Source organism: Elgaria multicarinata, chromosome 2 (assembly GCF_023053635.1).
Source record: "Elgaria multicarinata webbii isolate HBS135686 ecotype San Diego chromosome 2, rElgMul1.1.pri, whole genome shotgun sequence".
In the NCBI taxonomy this organism is placed as follows: domain Eukaryota; kingdom Metazoa; phylum Chordata; class Lepidosauria; order Squamata; family Anguidae; genus Elgaria; species Elgaria multicarinata.
The window spans coordinates 76578411-76598245 of record NC_086172.1 but is presented as its reverse complement, the minus strand read 5'-3'; the positions used below and the strand labels follow the sequence as shown (position 1 = coordinate 76598245).

The window sequence follows — 19835 nt, the reverse complement described above, 5'->3', positions numbered from 1 at the left end:
TTGACCTCAGCCTGGTCGGTCAAGGGAATAGTGAGCACCAGTGTTTGGCAAACTGGATGCCCCAGTGGCATGGCCCTGATCGATCCATTAGGGGAATCCATGTGTGTAAATCCCACCCTAACTCTGGCACACCTCTTTCTCTGCCAGGAGCCTCCCTCCTGGACCCATCTCCACCAAGAAGTCCCAACTGATGTATCCCCAGATGCGGCCCCTCTTAGCTTCCTCCTCTTCTCTCATTGAGGATGTTTTCCCTCTTCCCTCACCTGCCAATCTCCTCGTGGACATCATAATATTCAGCCAGGCGGCGGGCCGTGTGTGATTCTTCTTCTGCCCGTGCAGCATCAGCATCTGGCACAGCTAGAGAGCGGCAGGAGGCAGAAGAGGTAGAAATGGAGAGGAGTGGGCTTGGGTGGAATAAGGAAGAATGTTTGCAGCACAAGAACATTCACAGCACAAAACTCCCCCCCCCCCGCCCGATTTTCTTCTGTCCCCCTTTGTGGTTCACAGAGGCAGTTTCAGTCCTAAGTATCACATTCTTTTTGAGCTGCTTCCCAGCCCCAACCCCTGTATGACCCACATCAGTATATTATGAGATGGATAAGAGTTATATGAATCCTCATTTGGAAATCCATTATCAAGGAGGCTTGGGCTTGAGCCAGGAATGTCATGCACCTGAGCTTAAACTAGCCTGGTGATAGCTCACCTGCTTTGCGTGCAAAAGGTCCCAGGTTCAATCCCTGGCATCTCAAGGTAGGGCTTGTCTGAAACCCTGGAGAGTTGCTGCCAGGAGGTGTGTAGACAGTGCTGAGAGCCAAATGGTCCAATGGTCTAACTCAGTGGCCCGGTTCGCACATAACAATAACCCTGAATATGGGTTGAGTATGGGTTGAGTATGGGTTGTCGTTGAATTGTGGGTTGTTATTGAATCATGGGATGTCAATATATGTGAACCCTGCACTATGGGTTAACAATGGGTGGGTAACCACAAAATGCAGCAACTGACCTCAGAGATACTGGGTTGGACTGCACAAACTCTAGGTATGGAATGGGCACCCAGAACTCTAGCCTTGCCCAACATCCACTATGGCACAGTGGGAGACCAGTAGCCAACAGTGCTTGGGCAATCCTGGTGGCCATCATTTCCTACAAGCCAACTCCTGACGGCTCTTATGGCTAGGAAGGCATCACATACCTGCACGAACCACAAGCTCAGCCTTGCAAGATACCTCTCCGGCCAGGTTGCGCGCCGTGCATGTGTAGACCCCTCCGTCCTGCTCTGTGGTATTCAGCACAACAAGTGAGCATTCGCTCTCCTCGTACACAAAGCTCAGGTGGTTGCTTTCAGTCAGGAGCACCTCATCCTATTAGGAATGTGTTATGGAGACAAAGCACTTGCAAACATCAGGCTAGTTCAGCCTTCCCCAACCCAATGCCCTGCAGATGTGCTGGACTACAACTCCCACCACCCACAGCCAGCATAGCCCATTATTCATGATTCAGGGGAGAGAATATATGGAAGGCAGGCCCCAAAATGACTTCCACAGCACTGGGCCTCAGGGAAGCAGGGAAGCAGCACAGCATGAGGGCTGGCGCAAGCTCTCCTTGTGCATGAGGTGGGAGAGCACAAATCCACTACTGCCTGATACCTCAATGCTGCATTGCCACCACCACATTGACTGTCACCCCCACTTATCCCTCCTCCCTCCCCCTGTACAGGCAATCTCCTGGGACACCCCTCCCTCAATGCCTGGCTCTGAAGAAGGACTCCTGTGCAGTGCCGTCTCAATGGAGCAAGGCAAAATCTGAAGGCCCTCTTGGTTGGGAGGGGAAAGCACACAATTTGATGCTCCTTCTGCTCTGCCACCTGAGGCAGGGAATTCACTCTGCCTCATAGGAGGCCTGGCCCTGCAGCATGGCTATCCGCAGCAAAGCAGAGAAGGCACTTCCAAACTCCTAACCACACAGAAACTCCTGACTAAATCACGTCGGGCCAAGCAAGCCTCAACTGGATTAAGACTGAGAGGAATGAGCTCAGGTGGGAAGGAGGCCAGGATGGGCCCTGAGGGTTAAAACTGAGAGACATTGACAGGAAGGGCACCATGAGATACCAAGGTGGCTGTACAAATGGAAACTGGAGGACTTTCTTCGGTCACAGGCAACCCCAGTAGCCTCTCCTAGACCTGGACCCACACTCACCTTGTACCACATGATGTCTGGAAGGGGTTTGCCCTCAACCACCACAGCAAATTGTGGTGTCTCACCTATCCCAACTTCAATGTCTTCCATGATGGATTCAAAGCGGGGTGCCTCTGGGGATGGAAACACACACTCTGTTGAAGCAGAGTTAGGCTCCCACTTACCTTTCTGACCATCCAGAAAAATGTTGCAGCCTAGCTCGTTAGAGGAGCTGCCTACCTTGCTCCCTCCCTCTCTCTCAGAGAGGCCTTCTTCTATCTCCCCTCTTCTGCCTTGAGGCCTATCACCTGTGTGAAAGTCTTAGGACTGCACCAACCCAGAGGAGCAGGAACCTCTGACAACAGACGTCTGCACACCTGTGATATGTGGCACCCCCAGGTTACAGGAATGGCTTGGAAGAGAATTCTATCCCAGTCTTTCCCAACCTCTTGCCTGATGGCTGCTGGGAGTTGCAGTCCAATCCATCTGGGGGGCACCAGGGTGAAGAAGGCTGTTCTATCCCAATGTCGACACAACGTCGACACAGACTTCAGGGGAGGCACTACCCTCAGAGCAGGGATGAAGGTGGAGCACATGGGGTGTTCCAAGTGTCCATACCTGCCAGCTCCAGGCTGATGAAGCAGTGGTCATATCCATGCTGGTTGCTCACCTCGCAGGTGATTTCCCCCACATCCCCCCTGCCCACCCGGAAGAATCGCAAGGAGTGCTGGTCATCGTCAGGCATGCTCATCTCCCAGCCAGGGTCACTGTCTTTCAGCACTACACCAGCCCTGGGGGAGAAATGAGGAAGAAGAGTGTGTGAGGGGAGGCAAAGGATCTCCACAACCATGTACCCTGCCACCAAACCTTTCCCACAGCTAGCAGTAGCCATCTTCATGACTTCTCAGCTGCCTTCATAGCTTCAAGGCCTCATGCTTAGCTGCCCCAAGGAACAGAGGCACGAACAACTGCCCCCTAAGGCTCAGCAATAAGAACGCAGCTCCGGTCTCTTAAGAATCTTAAAACTAAGCTCCTGCTGAGAAGCCCCCTGGCATGTTTCATGAATACTGGTGGTGATTCATAATATCGTTTGTTTGACTACTTGAGAAGAAAGGCATTAGCAGCATGAGAAGCTGTTGAGTCATACCTAAAACACGCAATATAATTTCTTTTGTAGAACTCTTTATACATTCTCTAAATCAAAAGATGGTGATGATAATGATGGTTGCTTTGCTTATGCTTTGTTTTCTCAACCCCTTGGGACCACTTCATACATTAGTTCCCACCCTCCAGTTGCGTAGCTAAATTGTTTTAAGCATATATTATCTAAAAGTGTGACACGCATGTTTGCAAAGAAATATATCAGACAAGTGTACCTCCAAAGGAGCCAAGTTTGCCTCCAAATAATGTATGAAATGGCCTTTAAACTGTGAGTCCTTTGGGGGCACAGTGAATCTCATCAAATTTCTGGTAGAATTATCGTAACTCACCCTGAGCCCAGAGCATAGGGCGAGCTATAAAGAGGCAAACAAACAATATTTGGGAGCAGTCAGGAACTCAACCTACAGGCCTCTCTGGGACATGTCCCTTTCTGTCTTGCTGATCTCTTTTTACTTTCCCTAAAGACACATAACGGCTGATCTCCTGCCAAACTCAGGATCTTTTTAGCACTGCTGTACTCCAGTAGCCTACCCAACAACTTGTGAGCGGGGTTGTGAGCTGGATTTAAGTGTGTAACTCGGTGGCTGCCCTACCTCCTCCAGGTGACGGCGACCGCTACGTGATTGAGGGTGACAGTGATGCAGGCCGGCTGCCCCTCCACCGCATACACCATATCTGGTTTGTCCAGGATCAAAGGGGCCTCTGTCAGGTAGGGACCTGCAAGCACAGCAAGCAGCGTCAGGGCCAAGGAAGTCCGTTTGTATTATTATTATTATTATTATTATTATTATTATTATTATTATTATTTATTTATTTATATAGCACCATCAATGTACAATGTACAATGTTTGCTGTTCTAGACCACCAGTGGGGTGTGTGTGTGCACGCGCGCTGGGGAGAGGGATTTCCCCATTCTCAGTCGGTTGTGCTGGATTTCCTTGAGCCATATCAAACAGGAATCCTGACCTTGTGGAGTTCGTTCTAGAGGCCATTCCCATGTATGATCTGGCTTCTTGTACCCAAACACTGAGCCCTGATTTGTATCCTCAAGGAAACAATTCAATTACAAAAAAAAAAAACACGTTAAAAGCTCAGCACAACACTTTTAGTGAAAAGCAAATTGAAACTAACAAGATTTTAAGACCTGTTTAAAAGCTAACAAAGAGGAGACTATACATATTACCCACAAAAGAGAGTTCCAAAGATATGGGGCCAAAAAGACCCTGTCTTGAGTGTCTACTAAAGATCTACACTACTACTTTAAAACAGTTTATAACAGTAGTGACAACTGTTGGGGCCCAGGACACACTCCATATACAGTTTTCAAACTGCTTTCAAAGTGTCATATCCTGCTTGGTATAGATCTGGCCCTAGTCTTATGAACCTTTTAAATATTTAATTCCTATGCAGTAACAGATTCCATAAGACTTTACGCTTAGTCCACACCACCTTTGAGAAAAGTATTGTCTGGAGGGAAAATTCCAAGCAACAGTGGAAGGGTTTTTGTGGGTTTTTTTTGGAAAAACCCTCCACCCTGAATCTCCACACTGTGCAGAGGAGAGTTCCTGCACAACTGTTGTGTTCCATGTTGTTCCATGGAGTTTCCTGTTGAGCTGAGTGGAGTTTCCCAGTGGCCATAAAGTTCTCTGGCAAGAGCAGTGAAAGGAGCTAGTGCTGCTCTAGGATTGCTGCTGGGATTGTTTTTCTGCAGCAGTGGCTGATGGGATATCACTGGGAGGACTGGGGGAGGAGAAAGGACGGAGGAACTGTCAATCAAACACTCCACAGGAGGCCACACCACACAGCGGGGGAGTAATTGGAACATGTGGTGTGGTGAGTACCCCTACAAACTCCACCATTCAGTGGAGTGTTCCCACTGAGTAGAGAAAAGTGTTAATGCAACAGTTAGCATCTGCCCCACTTTTTCATATAAAAGTGAGACCCCTAGAGTGGCAGGCGAATTCAAAGGGTTTGGGTAATGTCAGCAATTTTACATTTTAACAGAGGAGCGATCTCAAAAGCTGATCCTCTGAGGGAGAAAGCATGCATGGCTTTTTTCTATGGCCTCTGGAGAAACTATGGCCCTTTCTACATCTAAGGATTATCCCAGGAAAATGGAGGGATCGCCCCTGCCTGCTCCAGGGAAGCCCTGTGTGTCGTTTGGATGTACAGGGATGATCCCGGGGGGGGGGGGGGGGAAAGCAGGTGTAGAAACGGCCTATGACAGCAAATAGATCGGACTTTTAATCTTTTGAACTGGATCTTCCATAAACCTTGCAGCCTAGTTATAACACCACTCTAGAAAGCAACAAAAACTTAAAACAATGCTTCTAAATCAGGGGTAGGCAACCTGGCGCTTTCCAGATGGTTTAGAGTAAAACCCTCCCAGTTCCTGACTGTTGGCCATGCTAGTTCAAAATATCTGGAGGGCACCAGCTTGCCTAACCTTGTTCCTGGCCTTTCCCACTTCCCTTTTTCCTGCTCTGATGCCATCTTACCACGATCAAGAAGCTGCACAGGTTCAGTGGGTGGAGAGGGCTTGCTATTGGCCTTGGCTGTGGCTGTGAGCACGCGGAACATGTACCAGATCCCCTTCTTTAGCGCCAGAACGGTGTAGTAGGTGTGACGCACCCCCGTGGCAAAAACAGTCCAATGGCTGGTACCCACCATCTGCTGCTGGATGGTATAGGTCACAGTAGCAGGGTCTGCGAACAGAAGAAAGAACTTCCAACAGCAAGCCAATGCATAGGCCCTTACGCCACACTTGTCTAGCCCCCTCCCCACATTCAACATTTCAGTAGTCACGAGGCAGGGGCTTGCCTCCAAGACACTGGGATACAGCAGTCTATGGGAGAAACTAAAGAATGCCCATCCTCTGTATGGCATCTCCCATTAAGCCCATAAAAACCTTTTAGGTTACTGCGAATTTGATAAAAACAATGACAAGTTTATAGTTCTTAGGAGCAACAAAGACATGTCTGAAGTGTGTGGACAATATCTGCTGAAATCTTCAGGTGGCTGAATAAAATTTCTGGTAGTTAGTTTTATTGTGGGGAAAGATATGCAGAACAGTAACGATTGCGCAATGCATTTTACAAATCAGCTGTAAAATTCAGCTTTTTTGGTGCAGATTTAGAAGGGGGAGCAGAGTAGATACAGCCTGGCCCCTGACAACAAGTAGTCAGTGCAAAGTTGAACACATTTTCCAATAAATTTGTGCAACGGCGTAATGCATCCTTGTCTGCCAGCAGCAAGCAGAGTGAGTGGGCTGTACAAAACGTCAATGGCATCTGTCAGTTAGCGGGGGCTTCATTTGCCATCACAGCACCAGACTGTGCGCCCTCCTGCCCAGTGACAAATGCTAGTCTGTTCAGCAGAGGCAGCCAGCTTAAGTGAAAGGATCTGCCCTCTAAGATCCCCTTGCCCTACAGCAGCGCAAGGTCTGGGGGCTTCTTCAGACACCACACCAGATTTCCCTGCTTCGTGCCTTAGGAAGCTCCTTTCTTCACAGCCCAACTTCCCTCCTACTTGCCTTCCTGGCCTTGCTTACCAATGGCTGAATCCAGCCACTTGGGCTTGTTCCATTTCAGTGTGACAGCTCGGCCAGTAACAGCGGCTATGGTGGGTGGCCCATCAGGGGGGGTGGGCACCACGTCTGTAAAAGACAAAGCATGGAGCCTGAACAACAACGGAGATCATAGGGAAAGATGAGAAGACAGCAAACTCTGGTTATACTCTAGTTTCTGGTCAGAATCACCTTCGCCCCTCCCCAACCCCACTAACTTTACCAGAGGCTGTGAGGCCTACATTGTTTTTCAAATAGTGGGTGCTTTCCCAAAGCGTTTCTACGACCCCAAGGACGTTATGTCTTTGAATGTATTTAAGCAGGCATTAAAGACTATTGTTCCAGCAGGTCTTCCCTTTTTAGAATTTTACTGCTGACTTATATATTGTTTTATAGATTCTTTTCTCTTGCTTAAATTGTTTTTAACTTTGTATGCCACCTAGAGTATTTTGTATATAGGCGGGATATAAATTGAATTAATGATGATGTTGAAGAAGACGATGGTGATGATATGGTCTCCCACACGTTGTGGTTCAGGAAATGGAGGTCTGAGAGACGTCTGAAACCCTCATGGATGAATTTCTTGCTCCATAGGAAAGATACCTCCATAGCCTACTAATCCTGGAACAGGCCTCTCAGGCCTTATCTGAGGACCTCTTCAAATATCATATTTTCAAGATTAAGTTTGCCCATAAAATGTAATACATGGATGAGACAAAAACATGTTTGGAAATATAATATAAATGTATTCATCAAAGAACCAGCTCCATGTTGAGTATGTGCTGCTGCTGCTGCTGCTGCTGCTGCTGCTATTATTATTATTATTATTATTATTATTATTATTATTATTATTATTATATTTTATTTATTTATTAAAACATTTGTATCCCGCCCTATATCACTGGGATCTCTGCCCAATAGCCAAAGTTCTCTGGGCAGTATGCTTAGTGGCAAACCCAGGTTTGCGCTGCTGGCTAACCTACAAAATGGCCCTGAAAATCTCAAATGAGTCCAAGGCATTCAACCGACCTCAGAACAGCAGCTCTATTTCCCATTTGTAGAATCTGAGGTTGCAATCCTCTGCATACTTCTGTGGGAGTAAGCTCCATTGAACACAATGGGATGGACCTCTGAGCAAACAATCAGAGGATTGCACTATAAGTCTCCAGCTGGGGCCCCATATGGGAGACTCCTCTTCCAGGTCGGAGCAAATAAGGCAGCAACACGCATAGCAAAACCTGCTTTGACACAGGCCATTAGGACACTCTTTGTTCGCATGTCCCTGCCACCCTGGGGAGAGTACACCAAACTACTACAAAGGGGGTATTCCACTACAGCTAAGAAGGTGTGTGCCTAGGCCAGACTTCTCCAATCTGGCACCCTTCAGATGTGCTTAACTACATCTCCCATCATCCCCTGCCAACATAGCCAGTAGCCGAACAGGATCTCTTCCCCACTGCCTCCTGTTCTTACCTGTGACATAGAGGTGTGCATAGCAGGTGGCTTTTCCCACTTTGTTGGCAATGACGCTTTTATAGACCCCTGCGTGGGCATGGCTGACAGAGACGAAGACCAAGCGGTGCACATCCTTGACTGCAAAGGAAGATGGAGGAGCAGGAGGGAGGGAACAGAGAATGGAGTTGCAATCTTTGTAAGAGGGAGCAGCCCCTCGGTGCAGAAACACACAGACACCCACATGCTTGCTGGGGAAATAAGAGATGTCAGGGGATAGTTGGAACCCTACAGGCGCTGTTGTAAGGACATTCTGTCTCACGGATTTGGGTGTCACGGATGAGAGGCTGAGACGGGCAACAGCCCACGGTTGCACTTCCAGACACGGTGGTCTCAGCCATCACTCATCCTACCCTGAGGCAAGAAGTTGCAGCAGGCTTAGGCAGTAGATTTTGAATGGCATTAAGGGAGACGAACAGACCTGATCTCACTTGGGCACAGTCTGCTGCGTAAGCCTCGTCGAAAATGATGGGAAGCTATGCAAGCTGGAGCATAGCTCCCGTTCATTTCAGTGGGGCTTGTGCAAGAGAACTTCCCAGTGGATCACCCCTACGTTGAATTGTGAAGAGAGGGGTGGGTGTCATTTTGATAAATTGCTTCTAGCACCAATATGTTTTGGGCCAGACCATCGTTTAATTGAACGCCATGGGGAAGGGCTCAGAGGGTGCTCCAACCCCAGCAGCTGTTTTCAGGTCAGGCTTAGTGTCCGGGGCTGGCATAGTCAGCCATCTGTTGTGGGCCCAGTGAGGGCCCAGTGCCAACATAACTGACCCCTACTGCTTCTGTCCTTGCCTTCACTTGCCCTTTTGCTCTGGCCCAGAGGGGATGAGCATGACCATAATGATGGCAAGAAGAAAGAGGAGGAACTTTCACTGCCGGCTCACCTACCCATCCACCAGCTTTTCCCCTGGCAAGGAAGCAGGCAATGGTGGCCCGGAGCAGGAGCAAAGCCAAGAAGGAGGTGGTGGGCCTACTAAGGGTACCCGTTGCCATGGGGGCAGTATATAAGTGTAATAAATAAATAAATAAATAAATAAATAATCTTGGAGCCAGCTCTATTTCCTAGGGTAGCTCCCCTATCTGTGCAGAATCCAAGGGATGTCGCCTACATTGCATCATCCTGCGGTCATCAGTGCTCTCGATTCGCCGGCCGTTGTGGAACCAGGTAATAGCGGGGTAGGGCAACCCGGCCACTTGGCACTCTAGTACAGCCTCCTTGGATTCCACCACGTCTAGGTCATGCAGCGGCCGCAAGAAGTCAGGCATGGTGGAGCATTCCACTTCGGTCTCCCCTTGTTCTGGCTCCTCGGGGATAGATGGCATCTTCTCTAGCTTGGAGCTGCAAAGGAAAGGGGCAGGGGAGAGATCTAAACTGCACCCCCAGCCCAGCCACGGGGTTGCCCTTCTCACAGAGCCCAGCAACCCAGTCAAAGCCCACAAAAGATGGCCATGACAGCAGTTATAAGAAGTCATCCCTCCCTCCCCCATGGGCACAGAAAAGATGCCTCCATTGACAAGCCATGGTCATGTCTCAGAAGCGTAGGCAGGTTTCTAAAGAAAAGACACCACAGCCAGGGAATAAAACAAAACAAAACAGGGGAGATCTTGCAAACACTCCCTAAGGAGGGGGAAAAAGCAAGAGGCAGAAAGAATTTGGAAGGCCTTTCATTAAGATTGGGAAATCAAGCCATCCCCAAAGGGGCTATAAAAGTCTAAGGCAAGTGTGGCAGAAATAAGCTGGATCCATCTCATCCTGTTATGGCAGGGTATTGAGAGATGGAAATTGGATTCCCCAAAGCTTGGTTCGGCAGCTAATATACAGAGATCTCCAACCATGAAAAGAGAAAGCAAGTAGGCAAAGCCATCCATGGAATATGTAACTCTCAGACAGCTCCACAACTAAGTTTCCAGAAGGATAGCTGTGCTACTCTGTTGCGACAAAAATGACGAAGAGTCTTGTGGCACCTTAAAGACTAGCACATTTCTTCCGGCATATGCTTTCGTGGACACTGTCCACTTCAGTGTGAAGTTGTAAAGTGGACAGTGTCCACGAAGCTTAGCCCAGAAGAAATGTGTTAGTCTTTAAGGTGCCACAAGGCTCTGCGTTGCCTTAGCAAATAGGAAATTGCAGTAGTCTAAGAGTGCAATCCCATGCACGTTTAGGCAGGGTGACGGGGAATGCTGCCTGGGGCATGTTGAGACTTGTAGGGCTTTTTCTCTCTCTAAAAATGCTTGGGGTGCGCCTTCAGATAGGGAAGACTAGTTGTCTCCACACTGTCTTGAAGCAGTAGCTAGTCTGTAGCTAGCAGGGCAGGTTTTGGTAGCTGTGGGTCAGCTCTGGCTGGCTGCATTTAATTGGTTAATATATTGCATAGAGCCCATGACAGAGCAATCGCTTCAGGACTTTGTCCCCACTTAATGAGGAATGGAAAACATTTGCCTTTATCGAAAGCTGAGATGTTGGTGCAATCAAACCAACATCTTGGCTGGCCGGATAATACTTTTCATTGACAGCCAGATAGCTGCCTGTTTGTATGCAGTGCCAGGGGTATCTATTTTTCTCTGTTACAACTGATTAACTCCCTTGGTTCTTTTCTTTTTTTATGTTACATGTAATCGGTTCAATTGGCCTTAATATAAAATGTCTCTATTTTGTCTCGCTAATGTCCCTCGTTTTAAGGACGCTAATTATAGCTGCTGCTGCATCAGGAAATCTGTGCTCTGTGGGCCTTTTCAAAACCTGGAACTGGAGGTCAGGAATAGAATACCATGAGAAAGTCTGCAAAGGCTGTGAGCAAAGCCCATTCCCATGAGGGCTGCAAGTCCCCTGTGAGCGTGTGTGTGTGTGTGTGTGTGTGTGTGTGTGTGTGTGTGTGTGCATTTGGGAGTCACTCTTGTTGGGAAGAAGCCAGGCTGTAATAGGGCCTACATTCCAAGGAGTTGCACATGAGCTCGGGTCAGTGAGAACAGCAGCTGGATCTGGTTCTCATGAATTCAGAATGACTCTCAGATTTAGGAGTTCTGTCCCCAAATACTATTTGGTGTGCATGTTCTCTCATTCACTCCCTCTTGAGCAAAGAGTGGAGAAATGGCCATTGTTCATTGACATATGTCCATAGACCAATGGGTCTGAAATGAATAAATTAATGTTCTTTAAGAACACCTTCCAGGTGGTCATTGGCTCATGTTAGGGCACAGCTGGGAAAAAGGATTCACTGGGTACTTATAAGCCAAAGAAAACAAATCACTTTCGTCCTTTGGTCAGGGTGATTTAAAATGCCCCCGGTCTTGGCTATAGAGCAAGGGCTGAATTCCATTTCGGAGAAGGTCTCAGAGGCCATTTTCCAGTGCGGGGCATTGCTGAGGGCAAAAGGAGTGGAGTCCCAAATCCCCAAAATACCAGGATATCGGAGCTTAAAGCTCTTACTGCCAGTAACTAAAGCCTTACGAGAGGCATTCCAAGGTCTGAGAATGGGGGGAAAGCTGCACAAATGCCAGCAAAACCACCCCATGTTCAGTGGCTGGGGGAAAGGTTTGGGTCCAGGGGAAAGAAACGTGACCCTCTGGGGAATGCCGGAGGGCCTGAGTGGGCCTCCCTCTGGACCACTTGGCCCCCGGAGCCGAGGATCTGCACCTCTGCTTTAGGAAACATCCAAATGCCCACAAATGGCTGTGTCTGGCTAGTTAATGGGCCGTTTCAGCCACCGTCTCCCTCTGCCCTTCCTCCTCCATGCACTCACATCTGGGAGCTAGCTGCCGGACGGGGCTCCTCCACATACAGGTCTGCGGTGCACTCGGCTCGGCCGTGCTTGTTGCTGGCACTCACCCCGTACTGACCCTCGTCCTCAGAGCTCACGTGCAGCAGGACCAGCGAGTGCAGCCCCCCGTCCTGCTGAAAACGCATGGTTTCCCCCTCTTGCACAGGCTCGCCTGCATCAGATACATCACAGTCAGAAGAGCCAGGCCCTGAAGGAAGGAGAGCACTCACAGGCGGGTTCCGACCTATGTGAAGCCCAGACCCACTGGTCAGGGCCTGGAATGGAGATAACATGGTGTGACTCTCTTCTTTGGTCCACCAAAGGGAAAGGAAAGATAGAGGCTGCCAGCAGGATGTCGTTAACAGTGGGCAGAATTCCCTTGCACCTTTCCCACATCCTAGAAAGGCAGGTAGATAGGCAGGTATATTGAAACTTTTAGCACAGCAGCAGCTAGGCTACATTGTGCTACGCACTGGTGTCATTGCAAATATAGGAGAATTATTTCCTGTAGATCAGGGATAGGCAACCTGGTGCCCTCCAGAAGTTTTGAACTAAAACTCCCAGAAGCCCTGACCATTCATCATGCTGGATGGGGCTGATGGGAGTTGCAGTCCAAAACATCTAGAGAGCACCAGGATGCCTTCCCTTGTAACTAGAATCTACATTGTAGATCAACAACAATGGCCCTGTTGAACTACAATGACATCGTAGATCAACAACAACGACACGCTAAGCCATGGTAATTGAGCATTTTAAGCTAAACATTATGGCTTAGCGTGTTGTTTGAACCATTCCTAACCATGGTGGCTACATAACCACGGATTAAACACACTCACTAACCATTTGCTGCAAAAGGGTTAGCAGCCTAACCATTGTTTAGCGTGTCGTCTGAACAGGCGCATTGTCACATCACCCAGAACTGAGGCCATCTTTGGGACTGGGAAGTGCAGAAAGGCCTACCATGCAATTGAGGCTCATGGACACTGCAGTAAGACATGATTAACTGAGAGGGGAACACTACAAGGCATGCATATGCCTCTATTGATACTGATGGGGAGAGACACAGTGGTGTATTCTTAACTGAGCCAGGGCAACTTCCTTCAGTTCTTAAATTTGACCACAACTGAAGGACTAATTTCAACGCAAGCTTACTGTTGGTCTGGCCTTCCCAAAAGTTTTTGTCATGGTCACCAGAAGATAAGAGTGACAGTGAGCAATCGGACCCAGTGGACTGCTCTCTCTGCATCACCAAGGCAGGCATGAATAGATGGACCACAGTCCTGTACTCGCTCACTTGTTCCCACCATGGCCAAGACATAGCTGATCTGAGAATATCCCGCCATCTAAAGTTTCCCGTACTGTACAGATGGGGACAATTACCAAAGCGTGTCCAGGTGATGGTCGGTGGGGGTTCCCCACTGATCTTGCAGTCAAACCGTGCTGTCCGCCCCTCCACCACAGCCACGGGCTCCAGTTTGCGGGTGAAGAGTGGCTGGCGCGAAGGCCATACCGTCAGCTTGGCACTGCACGTCAGCTCATCTGTAAGGCATAGTGGATAGTCAATCTCCCAATACAGGACCCTGGGGAAATCTCCCCTTCCCCTTTGAACAGCAGACTGGACACCCAGGCACCCGGGTCACTTGGTCAGTGTACCACACTATGGTGGGATGGACTGTGTTTATTTCTAAATTTTCATCTGTCCTTTTAAATGAGCATATGCAAGTTTCATGCAATATGCATGTGTGTGATGCGTTTCCCCTTTTTGAGTGATTCATACGTAGCTCCCCTAGTTGGGTGCCTAGCCTGTTATACTCCTGGCCATGATGTGTCTGTGAGCATTTGTGGACATGGGAGGTGTTGGGGACAAAGGAAAATGAAGGAAGCTCTGTGGGTGGAATTTTATGGTGTTAAGAATGAGGAAAATTCGTAAGTTGAACTGCTCCTGCTACTCCTCTGGATCCTAGGTGCACAGTCTCAAGGCTTCCCCTGGCTCCTAATATCCCAAATTTTCCTTGATATGTTATGACCATTCGATCTTCGGGATTGGAATTCGATTATGGCCCTGCTCCTGTACATTTGGAAGCGTTTCTGATCATTTTATCTCTGTGCCAGGAAAAGCTTCACCTGTTGCATTTCTGCCTGTCAGGTTGTTTTTAAAAGCATGGGAACCAGACCAGGAAAGAGGAAAAAAGTGCCAAGCCTACTTGGAGAATTTCTCCAAAACAGAATCCAAGCGTTCCTTTGTATAGATAGGTATGAGGTTTGCCAGTTTCCCTCCCCTCCCCTGCCTCACAACATCTGCAGTTCCCTGGTCTGGAGTTGTCATCTGACAACACTGTCATGAGGGGTGTCTTGACAGCATTGCTTTGCCACTTGTTCCTTCAAAATCCCGCAGCATCGCAGCTGCGGGGTGGGAGTAGCAAATCCCCATGGCAGAAGTGCGGGCTTTCCGGGCATTCAGCTCATTAAGCCTGCCCTCTGCCCGGCCTTCCCGTGCATCCCCCCCAACCTACCATAGGTCTCAATCCACCCCCCAGAATGCCCCCCGCCCACATGCAAAGCGAGGTCACCACCAACACATGTGGTGGTGGTGACCTTGGGGTAAATGAAAAAGTCACTGTAAGTCAGTGACTTTTTAAGTGCGCAGTTTTGGGGGGAAAGCCCATGGTGGGTGTGAGTTTGCAGCTGTGTTGTATAAACGACACCGTGCGCTATTGCACAGCCATCATGCGGTATACCGAGGGTATCAACAGCCCCCGTGGGGTACACTTGAACATATCTGAGACTGTGAGTGAAAAAAGATAATGTAAATAATGACTTCCTATAAGGCTGTTGCTGCTAGTGTGAACTTCACTAGTAGAAAGAGCTATTTATTTATTCATCTATTTTAAAATTTTCTATGCCATTGGTTCCTTACCAAAGGCAATCCCAATGCAGTGTATATAAAATTATAAAAACAATATAATAAAATTAGTCAGAGCTACTGTAGTGTTATTACAAAGAGATGGAGGTTTCTTTTCACAGGGATGAAGGCCATTTGAAAGGGGAATCGCTGCTTGTGGAGCGGATGGTCATCCCGTTGTTATCTCTCATGAACAGGTTTGGTGGTGTTTTTTGTTTGATTGTTTCAATAACCTGCAAAACCTATTCGACCAGAGGCAAGCGAGGAGCAAAAGAAATATGTGGGCAGATAATGGGAAACAAGGCTTCTCTCAAATCACTTTAAACTCTAGCCCTGTTCAGGCTTTCCTGGAAGTTGTTACTACATCTCACCAGGGGAGGGAGTGCTCTAGCCCGGCCCCTTCCCACAGTCGCATCTGTCTCCTTCTACGTGGGAAGGGTGACTGTCTGAAGCGAAGAACCTCCTCTATCCACGGGGGTCGTCAGCATGGAAAACACTGGTTCAAAGTATGCCATGTGCTTCAGGGTCAAATTTCAGATTGCATTAATTATGTAGCTGACCCCTATCTTGTTTTCTGACTCTAGCCTAAGTGTGTGTGGCTCTGATTTAGATTGGAATCACCAGACACTGGGAGAGGAAGATTAACCTCCACTCAGCAGCTTGCTTCCCCCCCCCCCCCCCGCCACCGCCTGAACCAGGGTTTAAAAAGAGGGCGGGGCTTCTTTTTTGCCATCACCATGCAGCAGATGGGTGGGGATTTCAAGAAGCAAACAGCTGGGCAACTTGTGACCTTGAACTACAACTCCCATCAGCCCTAGACAGCATAGCCAATGGTGAGGGATAATGGGAGTTGTAAGCCAAAACATCTGATTGGGCCACAGGGTGCCTACCCATTTTTAATCCTTCCCTCCTTATGAATGGAGATCCTGATCCAAATCGGGGCCACATGCACTCGCTCTAAGACTACATGCTACATAATTAACGTAATATGTACTTTGACCCACAGCAGCCTTTAATTATTCTTCAAATAATGTCCAGTGTTTTGAACACTCTAAAATGCTATATAAATGACAAATATTATTATAATGTGTAACTCTATATATGTGTGCTGCTTGTGTGCATGTGTCAGATTGGTGGGCACAAGAGATAGGGCCTTTTTAGCGTTGGCCCCATCTCTGGGGGACTCCCTCCTAAGGGATGTGTGTTTGGCTGCTTCCACTCTTAAATGCCCCCCAAAGCTTTTTATTTTCAATCTTTTTGTTAAATGTGCTGGTCTGGATTTTTAATTGTTGTCGTTCTCTATTTTTAAACCATGTAAAATTGTTTGATGTGTTTTATTTGGATGGTTGGGCTGCATTAGGGTGTTTTATACTGCTGTTTTAGTTTAAACCTTACATGTTGCTTTATATTTTTAATCTGTTTTCATTATAGTGATTGTGAGCCCCCTTGAGACGGCTTATGCTCTGAAAGGTGGCATAAATACGGTGAAAAGCAAGCAAGAGCACTGGAGTAGGTTTTTTTTAATATATATATATATATATATATATATATATATATATATTAATTATTTTTCAGTCCATCCTTGCCCAATTATAAGCTACAACCTTCTAAGGCTTCTCATTATCCAGGAAGACTTTTTTTTAGCTCCATTACATGATGCCTCTGATCACCACACCCTGGGAACCGGTCAGTTTTCTACTTCCTAGTTGACTAGCTGCCTAGGAAGGACAGATAATTTCCTGGATGGAAGAGGAGAGGAAGTCAATGTCACTTGGATCTGGAAAGATAGAAGTGCCAGTAATTTTCCAATGGTGTTTTGCCATAGGGTCATGTGGGATATGCAGGAAGGACCTGCCAACAAGGACTCCCTAAAAATTCATTCAGCAGGAAACCTCTTGGTCCTTCATAGATCTGGCTGACTCCTCCTTGTAAATTGTTGCATTGGGAAGCCCAGATTATTTTATTTTCACACACTCTAAGCATCAGCTAATAAAAGGAATGTTGTCTTTTATTTCTGACTGTGCAGAACACTTTCCACCTCTCTCCTCTTGATCAAATTCATGCTTGTTTGTTTTCCTATGAATTGGATGCAAGATGCTGCGTGGTGTTTAGGAGATGAGGTGAGCTGCCCTGAATCATCCATAATGCAAAGCGTGGTGGGTGTTCTATCACTCATTCTCACAAGGGAACAGCCCATCTCGAGGCAGGAAAAGTCCAGCAGAGCTTGAGACATAATGAAGTATACATGGATTATGAACTCCCCACTCTCATAGGCAGCTGTTCCTCTGCCGCCCTCTGTCCCTCCCATCATCTCCCGTTGCAGCTGCTCTCATTTGCAAACACTTCTAAAACATCCAGAGGGGATCTGTTGCTGCACAAATAATGAAGAGTCTTATGGTACCTTAAAGACTAAGAGTGCAATCCTATGCAAGTTCAGACAAAGAAAAAGGCCTACAATTCCCAGCATACCCCAGCATTCTAGGAGTTGTCGGCCTTTTTCTCTGTCTAAACATGCATTGGATTGCCTCTTAACAAATTTATTCTGACATAAGCTTCAGTAGACAATGTCCATTTCATTTGTCACATATCTCTGATGGTGCTATATAAATAAATAATAATAATAAGTGGACAAAGACCATGAAAGCTTATGCCAAAATAAATGTGGTTAGTATTTAAGGTGCCACAAGATACTCTGTTTTTGTGCTCTAAAACCTGCCCTTTTTGCCCATATATTCTCAGGGGAATCCCTACCTCCTGCATAGATGCATTCATACAGAGAGATGCTTGCTAGCTTGCTTGCATTAGTAGTGTTTTTTGTTTTAAAATCAGACCCATCACTGCTGTCATATAGGAAAAAGTAGGGTGACTACTAGAAAAAGCTCAGGAGGGGTGGGGGTGGGTGGGGGGACCGGTCACAAGCGAAACCATTACAAAACCCAAATCAGGCCCCAAGGCTTTTGAGGAATTCCGCCAGACCATTGAAATTCGCTGATCACATGGATGAACTCTGCAGGAATAGATTTGAAAGGGCTCAGGGACCTGAGATTTTAACTGTTGGAAGCGTAGCTAAGTACAAGTGGAGCTCCATGTGTTAACGTCAGAGATGTCTGCCTATGGCGTTTGGTGATGGAGGCACAACAAAATGATTTAATACCAAGGTATAACACACAGGCTCAAGTCTCTTGTGCAAAACCTTTAGGGCAGGAGCGTAGAACCTCAGGCTGAAGGGCCAAATCTGGCCTGCCTAAGGTCCCAATCCCCCCCCCCCGGGGTTCTCCATATGACTATGCCTCTCCCCATAGATCAATTGGTACACTCCTCCCCCAAATTCTAAAAGAGATGGGGGTGGGAAATAGATCTCCAGATGGTTTGGATTTCAACTCCCAGCATTCCTATTGGCCATGGTGGCAGGGGCGTCTGGGAGTTGTAAGCCCAAAACATCGGGATATCTACCTTCTGCCCACCCTTATTCTGAATGGTTGAAATGCCTCTCCTAAGGCATATGCTGGTGCTTTGGGCCCAGCACCTTCTGGCTTCACACACACACACCCATATGGAATGTGCCACCCCCAAAGCATGTCTCTGAAATTGAATTCAGCCCTCAAGCTGAAAGAGGCTCAACAGCCCTGCTTTAGCAGTATGATTGTCATCTCCTTGTGCTTTGGCCAAAAGTATTGGGATCACTTCGCTTAATGGACATGTTCATCATAAGCCTAGGTAAGGATTTTTCCTCTGCCCACTTTTGCAGGCTAGTGGTTTGTGCTTGTGTACACACTGCACAAGGGACTTTTTCAAGCTGGTCCCACACAACTCCAGCCCGAGATAGTTTGTGGCCTGAAGCCATGGACAAGATGGTACCCGCCACTTCACTGTAGAGATGCCAGCTGTACCAGCAGTTGAACCGTACTTCAACTTGAAGTGCCAAATGGATAGCCTCCTTCACCCCACTGGGAAGTACAGCAGATTAGCTTAGGGTAATAGGGCAGACTGTATGATTTACAGAACTCTTGTGTTCTCCCCATCCTTCAGCATCTACTGCCTGAGTTGGCTGCTTCACTGTAGCCAATGATAGGGTTGGCCCTGATCACACATAATAGTCAGGAATGTCTGTAGGGATTAGAAGCCTTGTGTATGCCGAAGGTCCAAGATCCACACTACAAGTACATTTCTTCCTTCTCCAGGGTAGCTTCTTGTCCCTTGACATGGCTCTAGAAAGCAACTGGCCTGCCAAAACAGCTGGGCTTGCTCCTGTGCCTTTAAATGTAGCTTGATATGGAGGAATAAATGGAGATAAAATCACCCGCTCTTATCTGCTTGTCAAATTGCTCTTAAAGGCACAGCTACAGGGGCTGGTTGAAAAGACAGCAACTCTGGCTGCAAATATCCCCTGGCTTGCATGAGGGTAGCCTCTTCCTCCTGGACCATCTGGACCTCATTTCAGTGCAGCATTTCCTCCTAACTTACCTTTGGCTGTGCTTAGCTTGCACGTGTAGACGCCACTATCATCCTCATGCACAGAGGTCAGCAGCAGCTTGCACTTGCGCCCGTCGAAATGCATCTTGCACTGGAGCAGGGCCGGCTGGAGGAGGCGCCCCCGCCAAAGCCAGTCCACGTCCACATCAGGTGGGCCAGACACCAGGCACTCGAAGATAGCTGCATCCCCAGCCCCCACCACCACGTCCTGCAGGGGGGCCAGCACTGCCAGGGACTGGGTCTCAGGGTGCACTGGGGAGAAGGAGGGGAAGGGAGGAGGAAACGGAAA

General features: G+C 47.9%; 1 protein-coding gene across 2 annotated transcripts in view; it reads right to left on the bottom strand.

Annotated features, from left to right (window-relative positions):
* Positions 1-19835, bottom strand: part of SPEG (striated muscle enriched protein kinase) — a 115124-nt gene that overhangs the window by 29781 nt on the left and 65508 nt on the right. The window contains exons 10-21 of one of the 2 annotated variants that reach the window (XM_063116802.1): positions 19538-19798; positions 13552-13710; positions 12154-12343; positions 9523-9752; positions 8375-8494; positions 6887-6991; positions 5835-6041; positions 3930-4053; positions 2794-2966; positions 2197-2309; positions 1193-1361; positions 264-357 (exon numbers count right to left, since the gene is read on the bottom strand). In XM_063116802.1, coding sequence (XP_062972872.1) covers positions 264-357; positions 1193-1361; positions 2197-2309; positions 2794-2966; positions 3930-4053; positions 5835-6041; positions 6887-6991; positions 8375-8494; positions 9523-9752; positions 12154-12343; positions 13552-13710; positions 19538-19798 — 1945 coding nt within the window. Of the gene's footprint in view, positions 1-263; positions 358-1192; positions 1362-2196; positions 2310-2793; positions 2967-3929; positions 4054-5834; positions 6042-6886; positions 6992-8374; positions 8495-9522; positions 9753-12153; positions 12344-13530; positions 13711-19537; positions 19799-19835 lie in introns of both variants that reach the window. The other variant, XM_063116803.1, reaches the window with a different exon arrangement.